The sequence below is a fragment of the Oncorhynchus keta genome, unplaced genomic scaffold, assembly GCF_023373465.1.
Source record: "Oncorhynchus keta strain PuntledgeMale-10-30-2019 unplaced genomic scaffold, Oket_V2 Un_contig_972_pilon_pilon, whole genome shotgun sequence".
Taxonomy (NCBI): domain Eukaryota; kingdom Metazoa; phylum Chordata; class Actinopteri; order Salmoniformes; family Salmonidae; genus Oncorhynchus; species Oncorhynchus keta.
The window spans coordinates 325,734-351,871 of record NW_026290654.1 but is presented as its reverse complement, the minus strand read 5'-3'; the positions used below and the strand labels follow the sequence as shown (position 1 = coordinate 351,871).

Here is a 26,138-nt window from a genome sequence, read left to right as displayed (position 1 = left end):
TTTTCAGGTTTTGAAAATGTTTATTTCCAAAATAATTGTATTTACATAATTACAGTTTTTCAGGAGAGTGAGGACTTAAAAATGCCACTGAAACACCAAGATGAGGACTGGCTATTTCAGTTCTTACAGATGCAGTCAACAAAACTTCTTGATTTAATAGATCTTGATATTGGATAGTTCAATTTTCCAAGTTCAAAACTTCACTTTGAATATTTAGGACATTTTTACAGAACATTCAAGATATAGTTTGGACCATTCCCGAATTTCAAACAACATTTTACAACCATATTAACACCGATTTAAAACCAAGTCAATCCTTCCATTAGAACCAAATCTGAACCTTGATAGTAATTTATCCATAGAAATAGTCTCCAAGTCAATGATGACATAATAGGTGGACTGGTAGACATCGAGTGTACCCATGCCTAGGTTTTAAAATATTCCCATCTTCAACCTAGACCCATGCCAGGAAGTACAAGTAGGAAGTGTACCCTTCAATTGGGGCTGTGATGTCAACTCAACTGACAATACAAAAACAATACATGCCATTGTATGAGCCACATCAGTTAGCATCATTTGAATAAATGTTTCACATTACCGTGGCAACCCAGCAGTTGATAGAACATTCCAAAATACCATGGAAACGATTGAGTCACAATCAGGCAGCCATTGTGAGTGTACCAGTCAAATTACCAGGGTTAGAGCTTCTATTCCTATGAATTTATCTTTAAATATCAAACCATCGACATTAACTTGGAACAAAACGGTGAATTGCAGAAACATAATATTATGGCTTTGTCCCGTCAACATCAAACGATGCAATATTCACATAATCTCTTAGCGTGCTTCATTTGATCTTAATGTACTCATTCACTGTTAATTAAATAAATCTATATCAAAAACATTTAAATATGCATCATTATTGGGCTAAAACGTAGTGTGACCGTACTGACAAGGCTGGTACAGGATAGGTATAGGTTGGTCTAGATAACCACTGACAAGACGGCCAAACCAAGATGGTGTCCTGGAAAAACTCATATCCAGATGTCTGACAGATAACCACTTCTCTTTGATCCAGGTACTCAATACCTCATATACCAACCTCACTAGTTGCTTCCAGGCAGATTAAATGTCAAACCAAAGCCACTGAATTGTGAACATGAGTCACCTTCTGGACGTAGATCAGCGTTTCCCCACTGCTGTACGTGACCAATCTCTACAGAACAGCTCATCAACAAACCACGTACAGCCTCAACGGATGTGTGGGAAAACAAAGTCAGACATCACAGGTCTATCTTCTCTGGTATGGTGAGCACTGTGCTCGAAGCTGTCGTGGTGCTGGGCAATACACCCAGACCCAGGCTGCTGTAACCAGCTGGCGTTTCCCTGTACACGCTCTCCAGCAGCTCCTCTGGGATAGTTACTGGGATGGCTTCAGCTGGGCCGAGGCCTGAAACCAAGCCTGGGGATACAGTTGGCACTGGACCCGTAGCCAGGTTAGGCTGTGGGGCTTGAAGGGTGGTGCCCAGTGGGTTCCCTTGCTGGGCCTGAACCTGAACCTGGGCCTGGGCCAGCCTCTCCAGCTCAGCGTGCTTCCTGCCTCTCCTCTTCCCCAGGACCTTGACGTAGTTGGCAGGTATGAGGCCTGTGGTCTGGCCGTCTACACTGGCCAGCAGCCACCCACGCACCCTGGGTTGATGCTCTGCACACAGGGGAGAGAGAGAGAGAGGGGATATAACATGGTCATTTAGCAGACTTAGTTAACAGGAACACATTCAGTATGTAACCCATTCTGAATGGCATTCTGTTGACCTGCCTGCTACAGTGTTAGCTTTCTTCCTCCCAAGGCCTCCAGCACTCTTTCCCCCTGATAACATATATTGTGGTAACCGCAGTACTTCATTTCTAAATCAGAAGATGCCGGAACAAAAGTGAGTGCAGAGACAAGGAGGGGGCTCTGAGGTACCAGAGCACATGAGAAAAGTGGCCAACAATGCAGTAGATAAATCATACCGATATACACACAGTAGATAAATCATACCGATATACACACAGTAGATAAATCATACCGATATACACACAGTAGATAAATCATACCGATATACACACAGTAGATAGATCATACCGATATACACACAGTAGATAAATCATACCGATATACACACAGTAGATAAATCATACCGATATACACACAGTAGATAAATCATACCGATATACACACAGTAGATAAATCATACCGATATACACACAGTAGATAAATCATACCGATATACACACAGTAGATAAATCATACCGATATACACACAGTAGATAAATCATACCGATATACACACAGTAGATAAATCATACCGATATACACACAGTAGATAAATCATACCGATATACACACAGTAGATAAATCATACCGATATACACACAGTAGAAAATCAACAACTCATCGATTTAAGATGTCTTTGGTAACTAATTGATCTAGGCCTACTGCAAAATTAAACAAACTCTAGTAAATCGTCTAAGTGTGGACCCGACCTCCTTGTTATCTCGACATTGTGGTTTTACCAGGGCTACAGTCTACGTCAATTCTCCTCTCCCCCCCCTCCCCTTTGAGTCAGAACCCTGACAATCTCGTTTCTCAAGTCTGCGTTACACACACACACACACACACACACACACAGATATTTCCACCTGCGGTGACATCACAATGGTGACACTGTAGGAGGGATGGCCTCAGAGAGAATCCAGAGAGTATAATGTTTGCTGTTCATTTTCGATTGTTTATTTCACTTTTGTTCATCTATTTCACTTGCTTAGCCAATGTAAACATGTTTCCAATGCCAATAAAGCCCCTTGATTTGGAAGAGAGAACACAGAAAGAGAAAGAGAGAGGCAGAAAGAGAGAGGCAGAAAGAGAGAAAGCGTGGGCTGATATGAAACATGGTCACCGTGCATGTGTGGGGGTGTGACACTTTTGGGCTGTCAAAACCGTTAATGCATGTGTATATATGTGTGTGTGTGTGTGTGTGTGGGTGGGGGGGACCTATATCAGTGTGTGGATGAGTAGGTCTAAGAGTCTGTGGGTTGTATCTGTGATGTTTCTAACCACCCTAACTAAGCACTACCTGCGTGTGAGGCTGGGGGAACCTCCCACGTGCCCCATGTCAGAGCCCAAACACTCTGCTACTATGGACTACAGAGAAGGTGTCATGGGTAGATGTCTTGTAAGATACGCTCCAACGCACTACTGCGATTGTGTCTCACTGCCTTTGGACAGTAAAATAAGAAATGCTCGTTTCACTGACATATCAGGAAATCTAAGATTGTTTCTGTTGGCTATTAAGCCTCTGGTCAGCGGGGTGGTGGCACCGGGATCCTCATCTCTCCCAAGTGGTCATTCTCTCTTTCTCCCCTTACCCATCTGTCTATCGCCTCCTTTGAATTTCATGCTGTCACAGTTACCCGCCCTTTCAAGCTTAACATCCTTATCATTTATCGCCCTCCAGGTCCCCTCGGAGAGTTCATCAATGAGCTTGATGTCTTGATAAGCTCCTTTCCTGAGGACGGCTCACCTCTCACAGTTCTGGGCGACTTTAACCTCCCCACGTCTACCTTTGACTCATTCCTCTCTGCCTCCTTCTTTCCACTCCTTTCCTCTTTTGACCTCACCCTCTCACCTTCCCCCCCTACTCACAAGGCAGGCAATACGCTCAACCTCATCTTTACTAGATGCTGTTCTTCCACTAACCTCATTGAAACTCCCCTCCAAGTCTCCGACCACTACCTTGTATCCTTTTCCCTCTCGCTCTCATCCAACACTTCCCACACTGCCCCTACTCGGATGGTATCGCGCCGTCCCAACCTTCGCTCTCTCTCCCCCGCTACGCTCTCCTCTTCCATCCTATCATCTCTTCCCTCTGCTCAAACCTTCTCCAACCTATCTCCTGATTCTGCCTCCTCAACCCTCCTCTCCTCCCTTTCTGCATCCTTTGACTCTCTATGTCCCCTATCTTCCAGGCCGGCTCGGTCCTCCCCTCCCGCTCCGTGGCTCGACGACTCATTGCGAGCTCACAGAACAGGGCTCCGGGCAGCCGAGCGGAAATGGAGGAAAACTCGCCTCCCTGCGGACCTGGCATCCTTTCGCTCCCTCCTCTCTACATTTTCCTCCTCTGTCTCTGCTGCTAAAGCCACTTTCTACCACTCTAAATTCCAAGCATCTGCCTCTAACCCTAGGAAGCTCTTTGCCACCTTCTCCTCCCTCCTGAATCCTCCTCCCCCCCTCCTCCCTCTCTGCAGATGACTTCGTCAACCATTTTGAAAAGAAGGTCGACGACATCCGATCCTCGTTTGTTAAGTCAAACGACACCGCTGGTTCTGCTCACACTGCCCTACCCGGTGCTCTGACCTCTTTCTCCCCTCTCTCTCCAGATGAAATCTCGCGTCTTGTGACGGCCGGCCGCCCAACAACCTGCCCGCTCGACCCTATCCCCTCCTCTCTTCTCCAGACCATTTCCGGAGACCTTCTCCCTTACCTCACCTCGCTCATCAACTCATCCCTGACCGCTGGCTACGTCCCTTCCGTCTTCAAGAGAGCGAGAGTTGCACCCCTTCTGAAAAAACCTACACTCGATCCCTCCGATGTCAACAACTACAGACCAGTATCCCTTCTTTCTTTTCTCTCCAAAACTCTTGAACGTGCCGTCCTTGGCCAGCTCTCCCGCTATCTCTCTCAGAATGACCTTCTTGATCCAAATCAGTCAGGTTTCAAGACTAGTCATTCAACTGAGACTGCTCTTCTCTGTATCACGGAGGCGCTCCGCACCGCTAAAGCTAACTCTCTCTCCTCTGCTCTCATCCTTCTAGACCTATCGGCTGCCTTCGATACTGTGAACCATCAGATCCTCCTCTCCACCCTCTCCGAGTTGGGCATCTCCGGCGCGGCCCACGCTTGATTGCGTCCTACCTGACAGGTCGCTCCTACCAGGTGGCGTGGCGAGAATCTGTCTCCTCACCACGCGCTCTCACCACTGGTGTCCCCCAGGGCTCTGTTCTAGGCCCTCTCCTATTCTCGCTATACACCAAGTCACTTGGCTCTGTCATAAACTCACATGGTCTCTCCTATCATTGCTATGCAGACGACACACAATTAATCTTCTCCTTTCCTCCTTCTGATGACCAGGTGGTGAATCGCATCTCTGCATGTCTGGCAGACATATCAGTGTGGATGACGGATCACCACCTCAAGCTGAACCTCGGCAAGACGGAGCTGCTCTTCCTCCCGGGGAAGGACTGCCCGTTCCATGATCTCGCCATCACGGTTGACAACTCCATTGTGTCCTCCTCCCAGAGTGCAAGAACCTTGGCGTGATCCTGGACAACACCCTGTCGTTCTCAACTAACATCAAGGCGGTAGCCCGTTCCTGTAGGTTCATGCTCTACAACATCCGCAGAGTACGACCCTGCCTCACACAGGAAGCGGCGCAGGTCCTAATCCAGGCACTTGTCATCTCCCGTCTGGATTACTGCAACTCGCTGTTGGCTGGGCTCCCTGCCTGTGCCATTAAACCCCTACAACTCATCCAGAACGCCGCAGCCCGTCTGGTGTTCAACCTTCCCAAGTTCTCTCACGTCACCCCGCTCCTCCGCTCTCTCCACTGGCTTCCAGTTGAAGCTCGCATCCGCTACAAGACCATGGTGCTTGCCTACGGAGCTGTGAGGGGAACGGCACCTCAGTACCTCCAGGCTCTGATCAGTCCCTACACCCAAACAAGGGCACAGCGTTCATCCACCTCTGGCCTGCTCGCCTCCCTACCACTGAGGAAGTACAGTTCCCGCTCAGCCCAGTCAAAACTGTTCGCTGCTCTGGCTCCCCAATGGTGGAACACACTCCCTCACGACGCCAGGACAGCGGAGTCAATCACCACCTTCCGGAGACACCTGAAACCCCACCTCTTTAAAGAATACCTAGGATAGGATAAAGTAATCCCCCCCCCCCTTAAAAGATTTAGATGCACTATTGTAAAGTGGCTGTTCCACTGGATGTCATAAGGTGAATGCACCAATTTGTAAGTCGCTCTGGATAAGAGCGTCTGCTAAATGACTTAAATGTAAATGTAATGTAAATGTAAAAAGGGCTATGGAAAACATCCAGGTTTCAAACAATGATATGGTTCGCTAGGCATCACATAAACAAATTATTTAGGTTATGGAAATAATAGAACATCATTCCAATGTTGGGCAAATAGACCCATTAGAATGAACATTTAAAGATGCTGCATGGTGTGGTGGTTCATTTCTGGATAATCAAATGAGGAGACAAACATGTCAGGGTTACACAAACTAAATCTTTATTAGTGAGAGCTTTGCAATAGCCCCCTCCCGAGAGAAAAGTACAAAGGTCTTCATTAGCTAAGATTACAACCCTTTCAACCTACATGACGATATAGAATGGGTCACAAGGTTAAGATTTGTATGAAAGAAACCTATAATTCACAGCAGACAGTATCTGCTGTGAAAACAGTGTATTGTGTAGAGATGAGTGTCTGGAACCATCTCTTCCTGGTACCATATAGAACATAAACATTAACTCATGCTCTGGAATGCTCTTTAGGTTTTATCAACCAGAAGACATTGTAAATCTCCTGTCAGTGTTATCTCCCAGAGGCCCATCCTCAGTAGAACACACAATAGTTATAAGAATCCTCTATTGTGTTGTATAAAACAACCATTTGATGCAATAAAAAGTATTACAAGAATCTTGCAATATTCCACCATAATGATCAAACCGACATCTGCATTGGCCGTGCAGCATTTACTCTGCAGAAGTCAGGGCTTTTATACTTCGCTACCTTGGCCGGGGACCTTAACGCAGGCAAACTTAAATCCATTCTACCTCATTTCTACCAGCATGTCAAATGTGCAACCAGACAAAAAAATAAAAATGATATACATTTTTTTACTTTAGACCTTTACTTGGGCAAATCTGACCATAATTATATCCTCCTGATCCTGCTTACAAGCCAAAACTACAGCAGGGAGGAACAGTGGCTCGCTCAATATGGAAATGGTCAGATGACGCAGATGCTAAGCTACAGGACTGTTTTGCTAGCACAGACTGGAATATGTTCCCGGGATTCATCCAATGGCATTGAGGAGTACACCACCTCAGTCACCGGCTTCACCAATAAGTGCATCGATGACAGTCTCCACAGTGACCGTACGTATATATCCCAACCAGAAGCCATGGGTTACAGGCAACTTCCGCACTGAGCTAAAGGCTAGAACTGCCGCTCTCAAGGAGCGGGACACTAATTCGGACACTTAAAAGAAATTCCGGAACGCCCTCAGATGAACAATCAAACAGGCAAAGCGTCAATACAGGACTGAGATTGAATCCTACTACACCGGCTCTGACGCGTGTCTGATGTGGCACGGCTTGCCACGGACTACAAAGAAAAACCCAGCCACAAGTAGCCCAGTGACGCGAGCCTACCAGACAGGCTAAATGCCTTTTATGCTCGCTTTGAGGCAAGCAACACTGAAGCATGTATGAGAGCACCAGCTGTTCCAGACAACTGTGTGATCAGGCTCTCCGTAGCCAGTGTGTGTAAGACCTTTAGCATGGGTCCTCAACGTAATGTTAACTGGCGAGCCAACCGTCTAACGTCAGCCAGCTAGCTAACAGTAAGCTTTAACTTGCAATGAAAACTGACAAAATTAGAAATGTATATCTGAAACTGTAGCTGGACTGATACGTATACATGGATGAACGCTTCACGGCAGACTGCAACCAAAAAAAGCTAGCGAGAGGACTGAGTGGGTTTGGACTGCAGCCCTCCACCTCACAGGCACAAACAAGACAAGTCTCATCACCACTGTATTTCCCACTACATCGAGTCGCTGACAGTCGATACCTGCAAAAATTAAAATTCTTAAAACCCTTTCCTTTATAATAAAATGTTAATCTAACGCAACTACTGACCGTTTCCTCGTATCGACTGACAGCGACTAGATGTAGTCAGAGGTACACTCCGCCCACTCTCGTCTCCGCTCAACTACGTCGATGTGAAGTTACGGACAAACATAGCCGATTCAACTCATCGAAGGCTTGACGACAAGCTAACAAGTTGAATGAGGTGTCCGGGGCTACAATAAAATAGGTCAACTGTTGGGAGTAGTGGAGGCCTGGAGTTGAGAAACACTAGGTTAGAGCAGGGTGCTGGTTGGATTCCCCCCTCTCCTCCTCGTTTCTTACCTTTAGGAGCCAGGTTGAGCATGTCTCCAGCATTCAGTGAGAGCTCCTCCTCCGACGCAGCTGTGAAGTCATACTCCGCCCTGGCGACCACATGGTCATCCTCCCCACTAGCCCAGTTGGTGGCTGCATAGGGATTCAATCAATCAAAATGTAATTATATAGTCCTTGTAGGGAATATTAATGAAGTAAAAATGTAAAGACATCCTTTTGGTAAGGTGCTGATTAACGTAACAAACAAAAAATGTATGTAGCACACTTCTCTTTCTTATGAGCATACACAGAACCAGATTAACAGTGCATGTTCAGATAAACCCTGACCCATCTGTTTGAGGTCACCAAACTGTGGTTAACAGACAGGCAGTCAGAGAGACAAAGGACATTCAGGAGAGCCCACACACAGACAGTAAGGAGTCTCACCGCTCTCCTCGGGCCCCTGGGCAGAGCTCAGCAGCTTCCAGATGAGATAGGGCCCTCCTAGGACCACGGCCAGAAAAGGAAGATGGGCCACGACTTGACCGCTCCGGCGTCTTCCATTGCGGCTCCAGCACCTCTGGTCGCCAGAACAACTCCTTCACTGTCTGCCCACAGGTCCTCCACCTCACCGTCCCGCCTCAGCCCCAGCATCCTCTGTATGCGGCGGTACAGGTAGCGCAGGGTGCGCACCAGGGCAAAGGCCGACAGAACCTTGGTAAAGTGCATCCGTAACCGTGTCAGGTGGTTGGCTACATCCAGCACGGCTCGGAAGCTGTTGTAGACGGCCGAGAAGGTGGCGTCCATCATCATGCTGACCGAGGTGAAGGCCTGGACGATGCTCTCGATGGACTGGAAGGCGCCGCGGCTGCTCTCCTCTGCCTGTTGGACAAACCGACTGGGCGCCACGTCTTCAATACCGGTTTGGCCGAAGCGGCTGTAGCCCAGGCTCCCACCAAGGCCACCACCGAGCCCCCCTCCCATGCCATAGCCACCACTGTAGGGACTGTAGGGGCTGTATGCTCCACCGTAGAGGCTGGAGCTACCATAGGGGTTGTAGGAGGAGCCAGGAAAGGAGCCGTAGGAGGGACGGTAGGACTGGATGGACTGGACAGAGCGAGGGGGGACGGGGGCACCATGCGGTTAAGACGGGAGGACCGGCGGGACCAGAGAGGCCGGGGGTGGAGGGACCTGGTGGGGCAAAGTCAGTCGACCTGGTGGATTGGAAAGAGGGGCATAACTTAGAAAACAGCGAACATTCAATTCAATCAAGTGTTCGTGTTGTCAAAACGTTTTTGTTGTTGTTTTTTAAACGCCTCAAAACTAGTTTCCTTTGGTTTCGTAGTTAAAGAGAAGTCTAAGCAATCTAGGAGTGTTGCAATGGGTTACGTCTCTATTAGCTAACCTTAGCTAGATAACAAAACAAACGACATGCCAGTTACAGGTAACGACGTTAGCTAACTACTAACGTTACAACGTTAACTACATTGGAACTCGGTGGGCACTTTTGGTTGAGTTATTATCCAATAACAGTCCAATACTAAACTAATGTCAAATATTGACATCTAGCTAGTTCTGTCCGCCAGGCAAACGCAGAACAACAAGCTCCGACCTAGTTAGGGCCTGGGCCTATATTAGAGGCTAACGCTAGCTAGCTAACTCATAGTCCATAGACAACTCGTCAAGTAAGCAATAACTTGTTTACCGATAGTTAACCGGTGCACTCATGGCTGCTCCTGGAATCCGCCTTTCCCACGGTTTAGGAGGAGGCTGCGATGCCATCGTACAAATTGTCTGAAGTTACACCGTTTTTAACCGTTTTTCCTTCACTTCCCCCCGGTAGTAACTAGCAAATTGCTACATATCTAGCTCCATGGCTGGCTCCTGTGTGCCAGACCAAATTAATCAATAAGACGATACGGAAAACGTTTGAAACAATACATAATTGGTTTAAAAGCATAAAGCCAGAGAGGATTTCTTTTATAACGCATTTTATATTTTATTTTCATTCTTACTGGGCAAGTTTAACGTCTCTGAAGTCAGCGATTTTGTTGTATCTTTTCGGCGTTGATTAGTAGAGCCTAGAGGGCTTCGGCTCCATTGCATTATTCCGTTCCATGTCGTCCCGAGGCTGATGGAGATAAAACGGAAGTATCAAAGATGGGGTGAGACAGTGTTTTCAACCGAGAGAACTGGGAGCGAAAATACGCAACACCATTGGTGTATTTGACTGACAGAACCAATACTAATACAACATTTACCACATTTATTGTCCATGTCTGTTTTTTTTATTTAAATTGATCAACAAATCAATACAGAAAGTACATGAGGGAACAAAAAGTATATATAGATTATAAACAATGGACAATCGAGCTAGGGGGTACAATAGCACATTACAATTACACAAGGACCTTAAGGGACATGCATATACTAACAATTCTAACATATTTTTTTGTTAGTAGAGTATTTAACTGTCTTAAAATAAAGTTCAATTTATTTTTGCAGGGTAAGAAAATGTGTTTTTTTTGTTTGTACATTTGCATTTGGGTATATGAAATTTGGCCAAAAGAATAATGAAATTAATTACATAAAAATGTTTTGGCTTATTTATATCATATGTAAAGAATCCAAGCATAGCATCTCTCCACAATAGTGTAAAATCTTCATAAATGTGTTCAATTATAAATCTACTGATGTCTTGCCACAGTTGTCTTACATGAACACAATGCCCAAAAAGATGCAACACTGTTTCTGGGTGGTCATTACAGAAGGAGCCATTTGAGTTGATGTTTTCCTTCAACTTCTTCATGTAGTCAACAAGCTCAACAGAAGGTAGGCTCTGAGGGTCAGGTCTTTCCTACTGATGAGTCAACAGGGTCAATAGAAGGTAGGCTCTGAATAGAAGGTAGGCTCTGAGGGTCTCTGAGGGGTCAGGTCTTTCCTACTGATGAGTCAACAGGGTCAATAGAAGGTAGGCTCTGAGGGTCAGGTCTTTCCTACTGATGAGTCAACAGGGTCAACAGAAGGTAGGCTCTGAGGGTCAGGTCTTTCCTACTGATGAGTCAACAGGGTCAATAGAAGGTAGGCTCTGAGGGTCAGGTCTTTCCTACTGATGAGTCAACAGGGTCAATAGAAGGTAGGCTCTGAGGGTCAGGTCTTTCCTACTGATGAGTCAACAGGGTCAATAGAAGGTAGGCTCTGAGGGTCAGGTCTTTCCTACTAATGAGTCAACAGGGTCAATAGAAGGTAGGCTCTGAGGGTCAGGTCTTTCCTACTGATGAGTCAACAGGGTCAACAGAAGGTAGGCTCTGAGGGTCAGGTCTTTCCTACTGATGAGTCAACAGGGTCAACAGAAGGTAGGCTCTGAGGGTCAGGTCTTTCCTACTGATGAGTCAACAGGGTCAACAGAAGGTAGGCTCTGAGGGTCAGGTCTTTCCTACTGATGAGTCAACAGGGTCAACAGAAGGTAGGCTCTGAGGGTCAGGTCTTTCCTACTGATGAGTCAACAGGGTCAACAGAAGGTAGGCTCTGAGGGTCAGGTCTTTCCTACTGATGAGTCAACAGGGTCAACAGAAGGTAGGCTCTGAGGGTCAGGTCTTTCCTACTGATGAGTCAACAGGGTCAATAGAAGGTAGGCTCTGAGGGTCAGGTCTTTCCTACTGATGAGTCAACAGGGTCAATAGAAGGTAGGCTCTGAGGGTCAGGTCTTTCCTACTGATGAGTCAACAGGGTCAATAGAAGGTAGGCTCTGAGGGTCAGGTCTTGACACGTTCCTGAGTAACAGAGCAACACCTGAGGGAATGGCGTCTAAAACCATGGCAAAATCTTTAGGTGTTACAGGGACCTTGTAAAGTGATAAGATTGCCTTATAACTGAGTAGAAGACCCTCTGCATTTACCAGTTGGCTCACCAATAGGATATTATTTCGGAACCAATATTCTAAAAACAAAGAAGTATTTTTATACAATATATCCCGATTATTCCATGTATAATATCTGTGTGGAGATAAATTGTGCTTATAAATTAAGGGCCATGACAAGAAAACCTGCCAATGAAAAGCAGAAGGTTTCACTGGAATATTATATTATTATATTATAATTGCAAAACAACATGAAGTTAAGGCCACCAAAAGTAGAGAAGACATGATGAGGAATAAAATTCCAGATAGAAGTGGGTCTTCTTAGGAATTGTTTTATCCAATTGATCTTAATAAAAGTATTATTTAAAGTAGTTAAGTCCAGAAAATTCAGTCCACCATTCTCATAAGTGTTCATTACAACAGTTTTCCTAATGTAATGGGTACGATTTCTCCACAGAAAGTTGAAAAGCATCTGGTCTATCTCCTTGCTTATTTTACTGTTAAGATATAAAGATAGAGTGCCATATGTTAGTCTAGAGATACCTTCAGCCTTGGTTATGAATATTCTTCCTTTTAAAGTTAAGTCCCTCTGTAGCCATTGATTTAGCTTCTTCTGGGTATTTTTAATAAGAGGGTTAAAATTTAGTAAGCCTCTAGACTTTTGATCCTATGTAATGGTTATGCCTAAATATGTATTTTATTGTCCATGTCAAATGATCTCAATCGTTAAATTTTTAAAAATATAAAAGGAGGTCTATTTTTAAAAAACATAGATCATTGTATTATTTATGATATTCTGCTATTTTACTTTGCTGTTAACGATGCAAACACATCGAGACAATACTAATACTGTCCAGAGAAGTGTTTTGTTTTCCTAGACATTTAAAAAATCAAACAAACATAATTCACATGTAGAAAGAACATTTATTTAAATAAACAAACTGAGCAAACTTGTACAAACATTCAGGAATCTATTCAGGAATGAAATGACAGAGATAAAGAATGAGGGCTTGTTTGGATCGAACCAATTTCAAAGATGATTTATTTCACTTTACCTTGTTTAAGAAAACAATACAGTAGTTAAAAAAAAACAATTATGATGAAGTTATACATACTGTACATTCACCTTTCCTGTCCTCCATTAGAAAACCAAACTGCTAAACGTTAAAGTGCGTATGAATTTATCGTTATGTGATTTAGTACTGAAATGCTTCCCAAAAAGGCTTTAGAAGGTTGACATGGGGGGGAAAATTATTCTGCCGTTTCAATATCTGATTTACAAAACACACAATGGTTCATGTCAAAGTTGAATCTCTGTCTTATGAAATCATTACATGGGTAAATGTCATTCATTGTCTTGAGATCAAGTTCTTTCGCTTTAGGTGAAAAAGGAAACTGATCTAGTTCTTATTCTGACCATGGAACTAGTGAAGTCTTGTAAGTTATTTCATTTTCAAGGTGAAGGGAAACGCTCTGCAGTAAGATTTGTTCTTCAGACTAACAGTTATAAGGATAGCTAATAACTCAGCAGTAAGAATGAACAGTAATGGTGAGCTGGGACATCCTTGACCAATTCCTCTCTTCACTCAAATCATGTTGATGTTCCATGTTGAAGAGATGCTGAACTATTAATAATAATATAATAATATAATAATAATATAATAATATATGCCATTAATAATATAATATATGCCATTTAGCAGACGCTTTTATCCAAAGCGACTTACAGTCATGTGTGCATACATTCTACGTATGGGTGGTCCCGGAATCGAACCCACTACCCTGGCGTTACAAGCGCCATGCTCTACCAACTGAGCTACAGAAGGACCACATATAACCATCATATAACATTCCAATCACCTTTGCACTGTTTTCACCTAAACCTACATATTCCAGTGTTTGTAACATACATGGGTGTTCAATCTTATCAAAAGCTTTATAAAAATAAATTACTCCCCCCTTCAAACGGGCAAAACATTTGAGTGGCCCCCTCTTGACTGTGGAGAGAACATTTTTCATTTTAAAGCTAATTTATTACAATTCTACATGTTTTTGCCAATGGGTGGAGAGAAAATGTAGCAATATTATTTAAAACATTATCCAATGTAACTTATTTTGCAATAGGGCAGAGAAAGTTTTTTGCAGTTTTAAAGCTAATTTCCTGCAATGTTACGCATTTTGCCATGACTTATGTTATGATATCTGAGTGAGAGTATCTAACAAAATCCATGGGGGCCCCCTGAATATCAGGGCCACTGGGCACGTGCCCTGTGTGCACGGTCCATAAATAGACTAACGAAAAATTGTCAGTGACTGACGAAACAAGATCAAAACTGCTGATGCACAAACAGATTAAAGAAGGATATCTAAAGTATTGAGGCAACTGAGACATGGATCGTGTATGTGTGCCATATCGAGGGTGAGTGGGCAAGACAAAAGATTTAAGTGCCGTTGTACCGGTACCAGGCATACCGGTTTGTGTCAAGAACTGCTACTCTGCTGGGTTTTCACACGCAACAGTTTCCTGTGTGTATCAAGAATGGTCCACCACCCAAAGGACAACCAGCCAACTTGACACAACTGTGGGAAGCACTGGAGTCAACATGGGCCAGCAAAATTGTGGAACGCTTTCAACACCAACAAATTGAGGCTGTTCTGAGGGCAAAAGGGGGGGGTGTTCTTAATGTTTTGTACACTCAGTGTATATATTTTCTGCGGGGGGGGGGCCTATGTCGCTTATGCCTGTAAGCCTGCCCTGCGTAAAATATTTCACTCACAATAACCTTTTTTACTGCTACTACTTTAATCTTCTGTGACTTCCTGCATCTGTGCAGTAGGCTACAGTTATTTATCATACAAATTAAACCAACCTTGCTAAAACACAAACTGTCTGGGTCACTCAGTCCTGGCCTATTACTTACTGGTATCCTCTCATGATCCCTCACCCTTGGCCCATCACCCATGTCACGTTCTGCTCTGCTCAAACCCTGGCAACCTCAACCTGTCTCATAGCCTAGGCAGCCAATACCTGTCTCACTCGCACAGGACATTTCTGATACTCAGCAAAATGGTCTGCCACCACAATTGCAACAAACTACATTCTCTTCAGAAATTACACACTCATTTGTCCCATGCCCTCTGGCACACTTCTCACATCTAGGAATCTCCCTCCTACACACTGCTGCAACATGAGTGGCCATAACCATTGGCACCTGAAACACAATATGGGGTACGGAACAAACGGTCTCATGAGATAACTAACATCTCCTAGCATGACTTTATTAGGCAAACACTCAATCAAAATTCAAAAGAGTAGACATGGTCTCCTCAGTCTCGTGCTCACCACAGGATCTGCTTCTCACCAAACGGCGTGTATCAGACACCAGGGATCCATCTCCCTACTCAAAGCCATGGAGGGATTCTTTAATAAAGCACTGGTATTGTATTTGTAATCCATCTGAGCAAGCTTCACTTCTCTGACATTAACATTGGCTGTAGCATTTTGGTGTCAATAACAGTTTTATTTAAATCGCTTCAGGGCGTTTTTCAGATGTAAAGTAGTATATCTTCAAAACTGTAAGTACAAAACTCTAAACTGAGAACACTTGTAATGCCCCTTGAAGAGTTGAACACATATTTCACCCCTGGGTCATTCATGAAGAGTTGAACACTTATTTCACCCCTGAGTCATTCATGAAGAGTTGAACACTTATTTCACCCCTGAGTCATTCATGAAGAGTTGAACACATATTTCACCCCTGAGTCATTCATGAAGAGTTGAACACTTATTTCACCCCTGAGTCGTTCATGAAGAGTTGAACACATATTTCACCCCTGAGTCGTTCATGAAGAGTTGAACACATATTTCACCCTGAGTCATTCATTAAGAGTTGAACACTTATTTCACCCCTGAGTCATTCATGAAGAGTTGAACACTTATTTCACCCCTGAGTCATTCATTAAGAGTTGAACACTTATTTCACCCCTGAGTCGTTCATGAAGAGTTGAACACATATTTCACCCCTGAGTCATTCATGAAGAGTTGAACACATATTTCACCCCTGAGTCATTCATTAAGAGTTGAACACTTATTTCACCCCTGAGTCATTCATTAAGAGTTGAACACATATTTCACCCCTGAGTCATTCATGAAGAGTTGAACACTTATTTCACCCCTGAGTCATTCATTAAGAGTTGAACACTTATTTCACCCCTGAGTCATTCATGAAGAGTTGAACACTTATTTCACCCCTGAGTCATTCATTAAGAGTTGAACACTTATTTCACCCCTGAGTCATTCATGAAGAGTTGAACACTTATTTCACCCCTGAGTCGTTCATGAAGAGTTGAACACATATTTCACCCCTGAGTCATTCATGAAGAGTTGAACACATATTTCACCCCTGAGTCATTCATTAAGAGTTGAACACTTATTTCACCCCTGAGTCATTCATTAAGAGTTGAACACATATTTCACCCCTGAGTCATTCATGAAGAGTTGAACACTTATTTCACCCCTGAGTCATTCATGAAGAGTTGAACACTTATTTCACCCCTGAGTCGTTCATGAAGAGTTGAACACTTATTTCACCCCTGAGTCATTCATTAAGAGTTGAACACTTATTTCACCCCTGAGTCATTCATGAAGAGTTGAACACTTATTTCACCCCTGAGTCATTCATGAAGAGTTGAACACTTATTTCACCCCTGAGTCGTTCATGAAGAGTTGAACACATATTTCACCCTGAGTCATTCATGAAGAGTTGAACACATATTTCACCCCTGAGTCATTCATGAAGAGTTGAACACTTATTTCACCCCTGAGTCATTCATGAAGAGTTGAACACTTATTTCACCCCTGAGTCATTCATTAAGAGTTGAACACATATTTCACCCCTGAGTCATTCATGAAGAGTTGAACACTTATTTCACCCCTGAGTCATTCATTAAGAGTTGAACACTTATTTCACCCCTGAGTCATTCATGAAGAGTTGAACACTTATTTCACCCCTGAGTCATTCATTAAGAGTTGAACACTTATTTCACCCTGAGTCATTCATGAAGAGTTGAACACTTATTTCACCCCTGAGTCGTTCATGAAGAGTTGAACACTTATTTCACCCCTGAGTCATTCATGAAGAGTTGAACACATATTTCACCCCTGAGTCGTTCATGAAGAGTTGAACACATATTTCACCCCTGAGTCATTCATGAAGAGTTGAACACATATTTCACCCCTGAGTCGTTCATGAAGAGTTGAACACATATTTCACCCCTGGGTCATTCATGAAGAGTTGAACACTTATTTCACCCCTGAGTCATTCATGAAGAGTTGAACACTTATTTCACCCCTGAGTCATTCATGAAGAGTTGTCTGTGAAATACCATGAGAGCATCATTTAGTATTTAGCTATAACTTGACACGCAGAATTGGTTTTTACAAACCCTATTTGTTGATTCTGATGGCAGATAATGAGGATGTTGTATGTCCGTCTTCCAGTTTCATTATGATGATAACGGACCTACATAGAACCGTCAGATAAAGGGGGTTTGTGGGGGTATTGTAAAGCAGGTGGTTAACGTATTGGTGGAGCATTGGAGTAGCACGGTGTGTCTATTCCATCGTTCAAGATTCACCTTTTCTATGTGACTTGGCAGCTAATACAGTATCAGCTGTCTCTCTGCTTGGCAACACGAATCAGCTTATAGAGTATCAGCTGTCTCTCTGCTTGGCAACATCAATCAGCTTATAGAGTATCAGCTGTCTCTCTGCTTGGCAACATGAATCAGCTTATAGAGTATCAGCTGTCTCTCTGCTTGGCAACATGAATCAGCTTATAGAGTATCAGTTGTCTCTCTGCTTGGCAACATGAATCAGCTAATACAGTATCAGCTGTCTCTCTGCTTGGCAACATGAATCAGCTAATACAGTATCAGCTGTCTCTCTGCTTGGCAACATGAATCAGCTAATACAGTATCAGCTGTCTCTCTGCTTGGCAACATGAATCAGCTAATACAGTATCAGCTGTCTCTCTGCTTGGCAACATGAATCAGCTTATAGAGTATCAGCTGTCTCTCTGCTTGGCAACATGAATCAGCTTATAGAGTATCAATGACATTCAGATCATGTGTGGAATATATATGATTTAGTTTGAAAACTTCTAACATAAATTGATGTAAATATATTGAACGTTACAGTGTTCAGCAGTTATCAAACTATATACGTTAACTAGACACTCTCATCCATGAATATGCAGATGATATACTCAGCTGGCCCCTCCCAGGATGTTATGTTAAACGCTCTACAACAAAGCTTTCTATGTGTCCAACAAGCTTTCTCTGCCCTTAACCTTGTGATTACCTGCTTTGTGTGATGTATTGTTGTCTCTTTGTGTTGCCCGTTGTGCTGTTGTCTGTACCCAATAATGTTTGTAACATGTTTTGTGCTGCTACCATGTTGTGTTGCTACCATGTTGTTGTTGTGTTGTGTTGCTACCATGCTGTGTTGTCATGTGTTGCTACCATGCTGTTGTTATGTTGTGTTGCTACCATGCTGTGTTGTCATGTGTTGCTGCCATGCTGTGTTGTCATGTGTTGCTGCCATGCTGTGTTGTCATGTGTTGCTGCCATGCTGTGTTGTCATGTGTTGCTGCCATGCTGTGTTGTCATGTGTTGCTGCCTTGCTGTGTTGTCATGTGTTGCTGCCTTGCTATGTTGTTGTCTTAGGTCTCTCTTTATGCAGTGTTGTGTTGTCATGTGTTGCTACCATGCTGTGTTGTCATGTGTTGCTGCCATGCTGTGTTGTCATGTGTTGCTGCCATGCTGTGTTGTCATGTGTTGCTGCCTTGCTATGTTGTTGTCTTAGGTCTCTCTTTATGCAGTGTTGTGTTGTCATGTGTTGCTACCATGCTGTGTTGTCATGTGTTGCTGCCATGCTGTGTTGTCATGTGTTGCTGCCATGCTGTGTTGTCATGTGTTGCTGCCATGCTGTGTTGTCATGTGTTGCTGCCTTGCTATGTTGTTGTCTCAGGTCTCTCTTTATGCAGTGTTGTGTTGTCTCTCTTGTTGTGATGTGTGTTTTGTCCTATATTTAAATTGTATTTATTTGTAATTTTTAATCTCAGGCTCCTGTCCCCGCAGGAGGCCTTTTGGTATGTCGTCATTGTAAATAAGAACTTGTTAACTGACTTGACTAGTTACATAAAGGTTAAATAAAAGAAATAGATAATCCTGGTTCAGTAGCGTATCCATTTGGAGCAGATCAATTAAGTGATAGTTAAATGTATTATTAACAAATGACAAGAAAATCACATCAAAAGTCAAAATGAATATTGCATTTTGAAAAATGCAATGTGTATTCAAATTGAAAGAGTGATTTGGTGCAGTGAACAAGTGATATTGTGAATTTGTTTGTTGTTACTCGGTCAATTGAAAATGTGCTTAGAGTTTTGAAATGTGAGCCATTTTGATCATCTATTTAGATTTTTGCCCTTAGAGTTCTGAAAATGTACAACGTACTTGAGAAAATTTCTCTCCCAGTTGAAAATCACTGAAGTGATTCACTTTTTTTCCCCCTTGAGGATGTCAGTTCCATCAAAAATGTGGTTCCATTGCATTATTCCATTTCAGCCAGTAGAGGTCGCCCTGGAGCTGATGGAAATTATACTGAAGTATCAAAGATGTGGTTCCAATGCATTATTCCATTTCAGCCAGTAGAGGTCGCCCTGGGGCTGATGGAAATTATACTGAAGTATCAAAGATGTGGTTCCATTGCATTATTCCATTTCAGCCAGTAGAGGTCGCCCTGAGGCTGATGGAAATTATACTGAAGTATCAAAGATGTGGTTCCATTGCATTATTCCATTTCAGCCAGTAGAGGTCGCCCTGGGGCTGATGGAAATTATACTGAAGTATCAAAGATGTGGTTCCATTGCATTATTCCATTTCAGCCAGTAGAGGTCGCCCTGGAGCTGATGGAAATTATACTGAAGTATCAAAAATGTGGTTCCATTGCATTATTCAATTTCAGCCAGTAGAGGTCGCCCTGGAGCTGATGGAAATTATACTGAAGTATCAAAAATGTGGTTCCATTGCATTATTCAATTTCAGCCAGTAGAGGTCGCCCTGGGGCTGATGGAAATTATACTGAAGTATCAAAGGTGGGGGAGTTTTTTCAACTGGGAGAGAAAATACACAACTGATATAAAATAACCATTTGTGTATTTGACTGACAGAATCAATACTAAGATGACCCAATTCAAAACATTTGATCAACATTTAGCAGATTTATTGTTCATGTCAAATTATCTCCATAATGTTTCTATAAAACAAGGTCTATTTAAAACATTTTAAAAACATAGATCATTGTATTATTTATGGTATTCTCAATGTCAGACTGCGATTTGACTTAGTTTGCTGTAATCAAAATCAAGACAATACTGTCCAGAAAAGTGTTTTAGTAGTTGTGCAGAAGAGCCATGGTGGTGTGTACAGTAGTTCCCCTTTAACAGTGCTCCTGTAGAAGTAAAAGCAGAAGTGAGCCATGCAGTGTGTGTGTGTGGTGCATGAGGTCTGCTTGACTACTGTGAAGAGGAGTGACTGACGCTGTAACCTCAAAGAAAGAAGCACGGCTCTTCTTTACAGCCTAGTGAGACGTATGATGATGTGTCATGTGTGGTTTTAGCAGGTGCCGTTTAATGGCAAAATCAAATAACATTTTATTGGTCACGTACACATATTAGCAGATGTTATTGCAGGTGCAGCAGGATGTTTGTTTTCCTAGCTCCAACAGTGCAGTAATATCTAACTAAATGTGTGTGTTTCTAGCTCCAACAGTGCAGTAATATCTAACTAAATGTGTGTGTTTCTAGCTCCAACAGTGCAGTAATACCTAACTAAATGTTTGTGTTCCTAGCTCCAACAGTGCAGTAATACCTAACTAAATGTTTGTGTTTCTAGCTCCAACAGTGCAGTAATATCTAACTAAATGTGTGTGTTTCTAGCTCCAACAGTGCAGTAATACCTAACTAAATGTTTGTGTTTCTAGCTCCAACAGTGCAGTAATACCTAACTAAATGTTTGTGTTTCTAGCTCCAACAGTGCAGTAATACCTAACTAAATGTTTGTGTTTCTAGCTCCAACAGTGCAGTAATACCTAACTAAATGTTTGTGTTTCTAGCTCCAACAGTGCAGTAATACCTAACTAAATGTTTGTGTTTCTAGCTCCAACAGTGCAGTAATACCTAACTAAATGTTTGTGTTTCTAGCTCCAACAGTGCAGTAATACCTAACTAAATGTGTGTGTTTCTAGCTCCAACAGTGCAGTAATACCTAACTAAATGTGTGTTTCTTGCTCCAACAGTGCAGTAATATATAACTAAATGTGTGTGTTTCTTGCTCCAACAGTGCAACAATTACCTAACTAAATGTGTGTGTTTCTTGCTCCAACAGTGCAGTAATACCTAACTAAATGTGTGTTTCTTGCTCCAACAGTACAGTAATATCTAACTAAATGTGTGTGTTTCTAGCTCCAACAGTACAGTAATATCTAACTAAATGTTTGTGTTTCTAGCTCCAACAGTGCAGTAATACCTAACTAAATGTTTGTGTTTCTAGCTCCAACAGTGCAGTAATACCTAACTAAATGTTTGTGTTTCTAGCTCCAACAGTGCAGTAATACCTAACTAAATGTGTGTTTGTAGCTCCAACAGTGCAGTAATACCTAACTAAATGTTTGTGTTTCTAGCTCCAACAGTGCAGTAATACCTAACTAAATGTTTGTGTTTCTAGCTCCAACAGTGCAGTAATACCTAACTAAATGTGTGTTTCTAGCTCCAACAGTGCAGTAATACCTAACTAAATGTTTGTGTTTCTAGCTCCAACAGTGCAGTAATACCTAACTAAATGTTTGTGTTTCTAGCTCCAACAGTGCAGTAATACCTAACTAAATGTTTGTGTTTCTAGCTCCAACAGTGCAGTAATATCTAACTAAATGTTTGTGTTTCTAGCTCCAACAGTGCAGTAATATCTAACTAAATGTTTGTGTTTCTAGCTCCAACAGTGCAGTAATACCTAACTAAATGTTTGTGTTTCTAGCTCCAACAGTGCAGTAATACCTAACTAAATGTTTGTGTTTCTAGCTCCAACAGTGCAGTAATACCTAACTAAATGTTTGTGTTTCTAGCTCCAACAGTGCAGTAATACCTAACTAAATGTGTGTTTGTAGCTCCAACAGTGCAGTAATACCTAACTAAATGTTTGTGTTTCTAGCTCCAACAGTGCAGTAATACCTAACTAAATGTTTGTGTTTCTAGCTCCAACAGTGCAGTAATACCTAACTAAATGTGTGTTTCTAGCTCCAACAGTGCAGTAATACCTAACTAAATGTTTGTGTTTCTAGCTCCAACAGTGCAGTAATACCTAACTAAATGTGTGTGTTTGTAGCTCCAACAAGGCAAGAAAACAAAACACAAAAATCCCCAAAATAAAAAGAAAGGAATTAAGAAATATCAGAAAGAGCATCGTCAGAGTCCAGAATTTAAATATATATGTATGATGATGGTGTGTATGTATAGACAGTATGAATAGAAAAGATGTGTACAGCTGTAGTTGTATAGGATGAACCTTGACTAGAATACAGCATACACATAAGAAGTGGGTAAAACCGTATGTAAACATTATTAAAGTGACCAGTGTTTGAAAATATGGGGGACGTCTGGGACGGCTCAAAGACGAGATCGGCAGCCCTCAGATTGTGTCTTTGACCCGCTCACATCATCAGTGACAGCCGCGCACCCCGAGTAGGCAACGGCATGGGGGATTTTGTCTGATCTCAAAAACTTGTCTGGGACAGCTAAATCCTGGCCAAAGTCCAGTCGTGTACACCCGGCTACCTGACTAAGTTCAGGGCAGGGTACTGGGTGGAGGCCGGCTAGTGGTGGTGGCTGTTTCTCAGTCTTTCAGTCCCAGATTTGATGCACCTGTACTGTCTCTGTCCTCTAGATGGTAGTGGGGTGAACAGGCCGTGGCTCGGGTGGCAGAGGTCATTGATGATATTCTTGGCCTTCCTGTGACACCGAGTGCTGTAGGTGTCCTGGAGGACAGGCAGTGTGACCCCGGTGATGTGTTGGGCTGACCACACCACCCTCTGGAGAGCCCTGCGGTTGTAGATGGTGCAATTGCCGTACCAGGCGGTGATACAGCCCGATAGGATGCTCTCAATGGTGCATCTGTCTTAGGGGCCAAGACAAATTTCTTTAGTCTCCTGAGTTTGAAGAGGAGCTGTTGCACCTTCTTCACCACATTGTCTGTGTGGATGGACCATTTCAGGTTGTCTGTGATGTGTCCCCCGAGGAACTTGAAGCTGTCCACCTTCTTCACCACATTGTCTGTGTGGATGGACCATTTCAGGTTGTCTGTGATGTGTCCCCCGAGGAACTTGAAGCTGTCCACCTTCTCCACCATCGATGTGGATGGGGGCGTGTTTTCTCTGCTGTCTCCTGAAGTCCACGATCAGTTCCTTCATCGTGTTGACGTTGAGGGAGAGGTTATTTTCCTGTCACCACTCCGCCGGTGCCCTCACCTCCTCCCTGTAGGCCGTCTCGTCGTTGTTGGTAATCAGGCCTACTACTGTTGTCTCGTCTGCAAACTTGATGATTGAGTTGGAGGCGTGCGAAGCCACGCAGTCATGGGTGAACAGGGAGTACATGGAGGGGCTGAGCACACACCCTTGTGGGGCCCCTGTGTTGAGGGTCAGCATAATGTAAGTGTTGTTGTCTACCTTCACCACCTGGGGTCGGACCCAGTTGCACAGTGCAGGGTGTACAGAAAGAGCCATTTTTTGGGGGTTGTTGAATATTTGATAAAAGGTGTGAATCTTGAAATTGATTTCTGATGTCACTGTTTATGTATATGTGTGTGAAAGGGACGGGGAGAGAGAGAGAGAGAGAGAGAGAGAGAGTTAGATAGGTAGGTGTGTGTGTTGGTGATGTGTTCTGGGTGATGCCCCTGGGTTTAACAGGACTGTATCCTCTATGGTGCAGACTAGAGCTGCTGGCCATGCATTTCGGTCTTGTTTGGATCCCAAATGTAAGGCAGGATTCTAGACTGTGATGTCACTGTGTGGGGGTGTATGAGAATACTGGTGGTGGTCGTGGTGTTCGGGGTTTGGTTCGAAATGTGACCTTTGGGCTCTGTTGGCTTGTCACCACCCCTTTCCACCTCCTCCTCTCCACTTCCTCCTCTCCTCCTCCTCCTCTCACCCACAGCCAAGAGGTATAGCCGCACATTCACATTCTGCAAAGTGGTTCAAAGTCCCTTGCTACCGGGCGAAACAAGAGGACCACAATGGAAATGGAAAAGAAAAACTGTTATCTTTGATGATTTAAAATGCGTTGCATCTACATGTGTGGTGGAATTGTGTTTTTAAATAATAAAATAAATAAAATAAAATTTAAAGAGTTTTGTTCACACAGTTTCAGCAGGTGAAGACAAAGCCTAACATTACTGTTACACCAAACAATGGGGATCCTAACATTACTGATAGACCAAACAATGGGGATTCTAACATTACTGATAGACCAAACAATGGGGATTCTAACATTACTGTTACACCAAACAATGGGGATCCTAACATTACTGATAGACCAAACAATGGGGATTCTAACATTACTGTTACACCAAACAATGGGGATTCTAACATTACTGTTACACCAAACAATGGGGATTGTAATATTACTGTTACACCAAACAATGGGGATCCTAACATTACTGCTAGACCAAACAATGGGGATTCTAATATTACTGTTACACCAAACAATGGGGATTCTAATATTACTGTTACACCAAACAATGGGGATTGTAATATTACTGTTACACCAAACAATGGGGATCCTAACATTACTGCTAGACCAAACAATGGGGATCCTAACATTACTGCTACACCAAACAATGGGGATCCTAATATTACTGCTACACCAAACAATGGGGATCCTAACATTACTGCTAGACCAAACAATGGGGATCCTAACATTACTGCTACACCAAACAATGGGGATCCTAACATTACTGCTACACCAAACAATGGGGATCCTAACATTACTGCTACACCAAACAATGGGGATCCTAACATTACTGCTACACCAAACAATGGGGATCCTAACATTACTGCTACACCAAACAATGGGGATCCTAATATTACTGCTAGACCAAACAATGGGGATCCTAATATTACTGCTACACCAAACAATGGGGATCCTAACATTACTGCTACACCAAACAATGGGGATCCTAATATTACTGCTACACCAAACAATGGGGATCCTAATATTACTGCTACACCAAACAATGGGGATCCTAACATTACTGCTACACCAAACAATGGGGATCCTAATATTACTGCTACACCAAACAATGGGGATCCTAACATTACTGCTACACCAAACAATGGGGATCCTAATATTACTGCTACACCAAACAATGGGGATGCTAACATTACTGCTACACCAAACAATGGGGATGCTAACATTACTGCTACACCAAACAATGGGGACAAGCAGGAAATATAATCTTAGTGTTTCAGACGTGAGCGGCACCTGAGACAAATTGAGAAGACAAAGAAAGTTTAGACATTCCCCTTCTATTCACAATCTCTGTCCCCGTGTGACCATCTCTGTCCCCATGTGACCATCTCTGTCACCGTGTGACCATCTCTGTCCCCGTGTGACCATCTCTGTCCCCGTGTGGCCATCTCTGTCCCTGTGTGACCATCTCTGTCCCCATGTGACCATCTCTGTCCCCGTGTGACCATCTCTGTCCCCGTGTGACCATCTCTGTCCCCGTGTGGCCATCTCTGTCCCCGTGTGGCCATCTCTGTCCCCGTGTGACCATCTCTGTCCCCGTGTGGCCATCTCTGTCCCCGTGTGGCCATCTCTGTCCCCGTGTGGCCATCTCTGTCCCCGTGTGGCCATCTCTGTCCCCGTGTGGCCATCTCTGTCCCCGTGTGACCATCTCTGTCCCCGTGTGGCCATCTCTGTCTCCGTGTGGCCATCTCTGTCCCCGTGTGAC

The 26,138-nt window shown here is 43.4% G+C and overlaps 1 protein-coding gene and 1 long non-coding RNA gene across 2 annotated transcripts; both read right to left on the bottom strand.

The window, feature by feature from the left end:
• Nucleotides 1–10,390, bottom strand: LOC118379737 (peroxisomal membrane protein PEX13). The gene is given in 7 exon segments (XM_052513109.1): nt 1–1,702; nt 8,246–8,368; nt 8,663–8,740; nt 8,743–9,350; nt 9,352–9,429; nt 9,921–10,099; nt 10,231–10,390. Coding segments are annotated over 6 exon segments (1,383 nt in total). The 5' UTR covers nt 9,998–10,099; nt 10,231–10,390; the 3' UTR covers nt 1–1,283.
• An 8,242-nt stretch (nt 10,391–18,632) lies between these two features.
• LOC127927189 (uncharacterized) lies at nt 18,633–19,084 on the bottom strand. The gene is made up of 3 exons (XR_008126531.1): nt 18,980–19,084; nt 18,841–18,918; nt 18,633–18,753 (listed from the first exon to the last, which is right to left on the bottom strand). It is a non-coding gene; the product is annotated as an uncharacterized LOC127927189 (long non-coding RNA).
• Nucleotides 19,085–26,138: the final 7,054 nt, after the last annotated feature.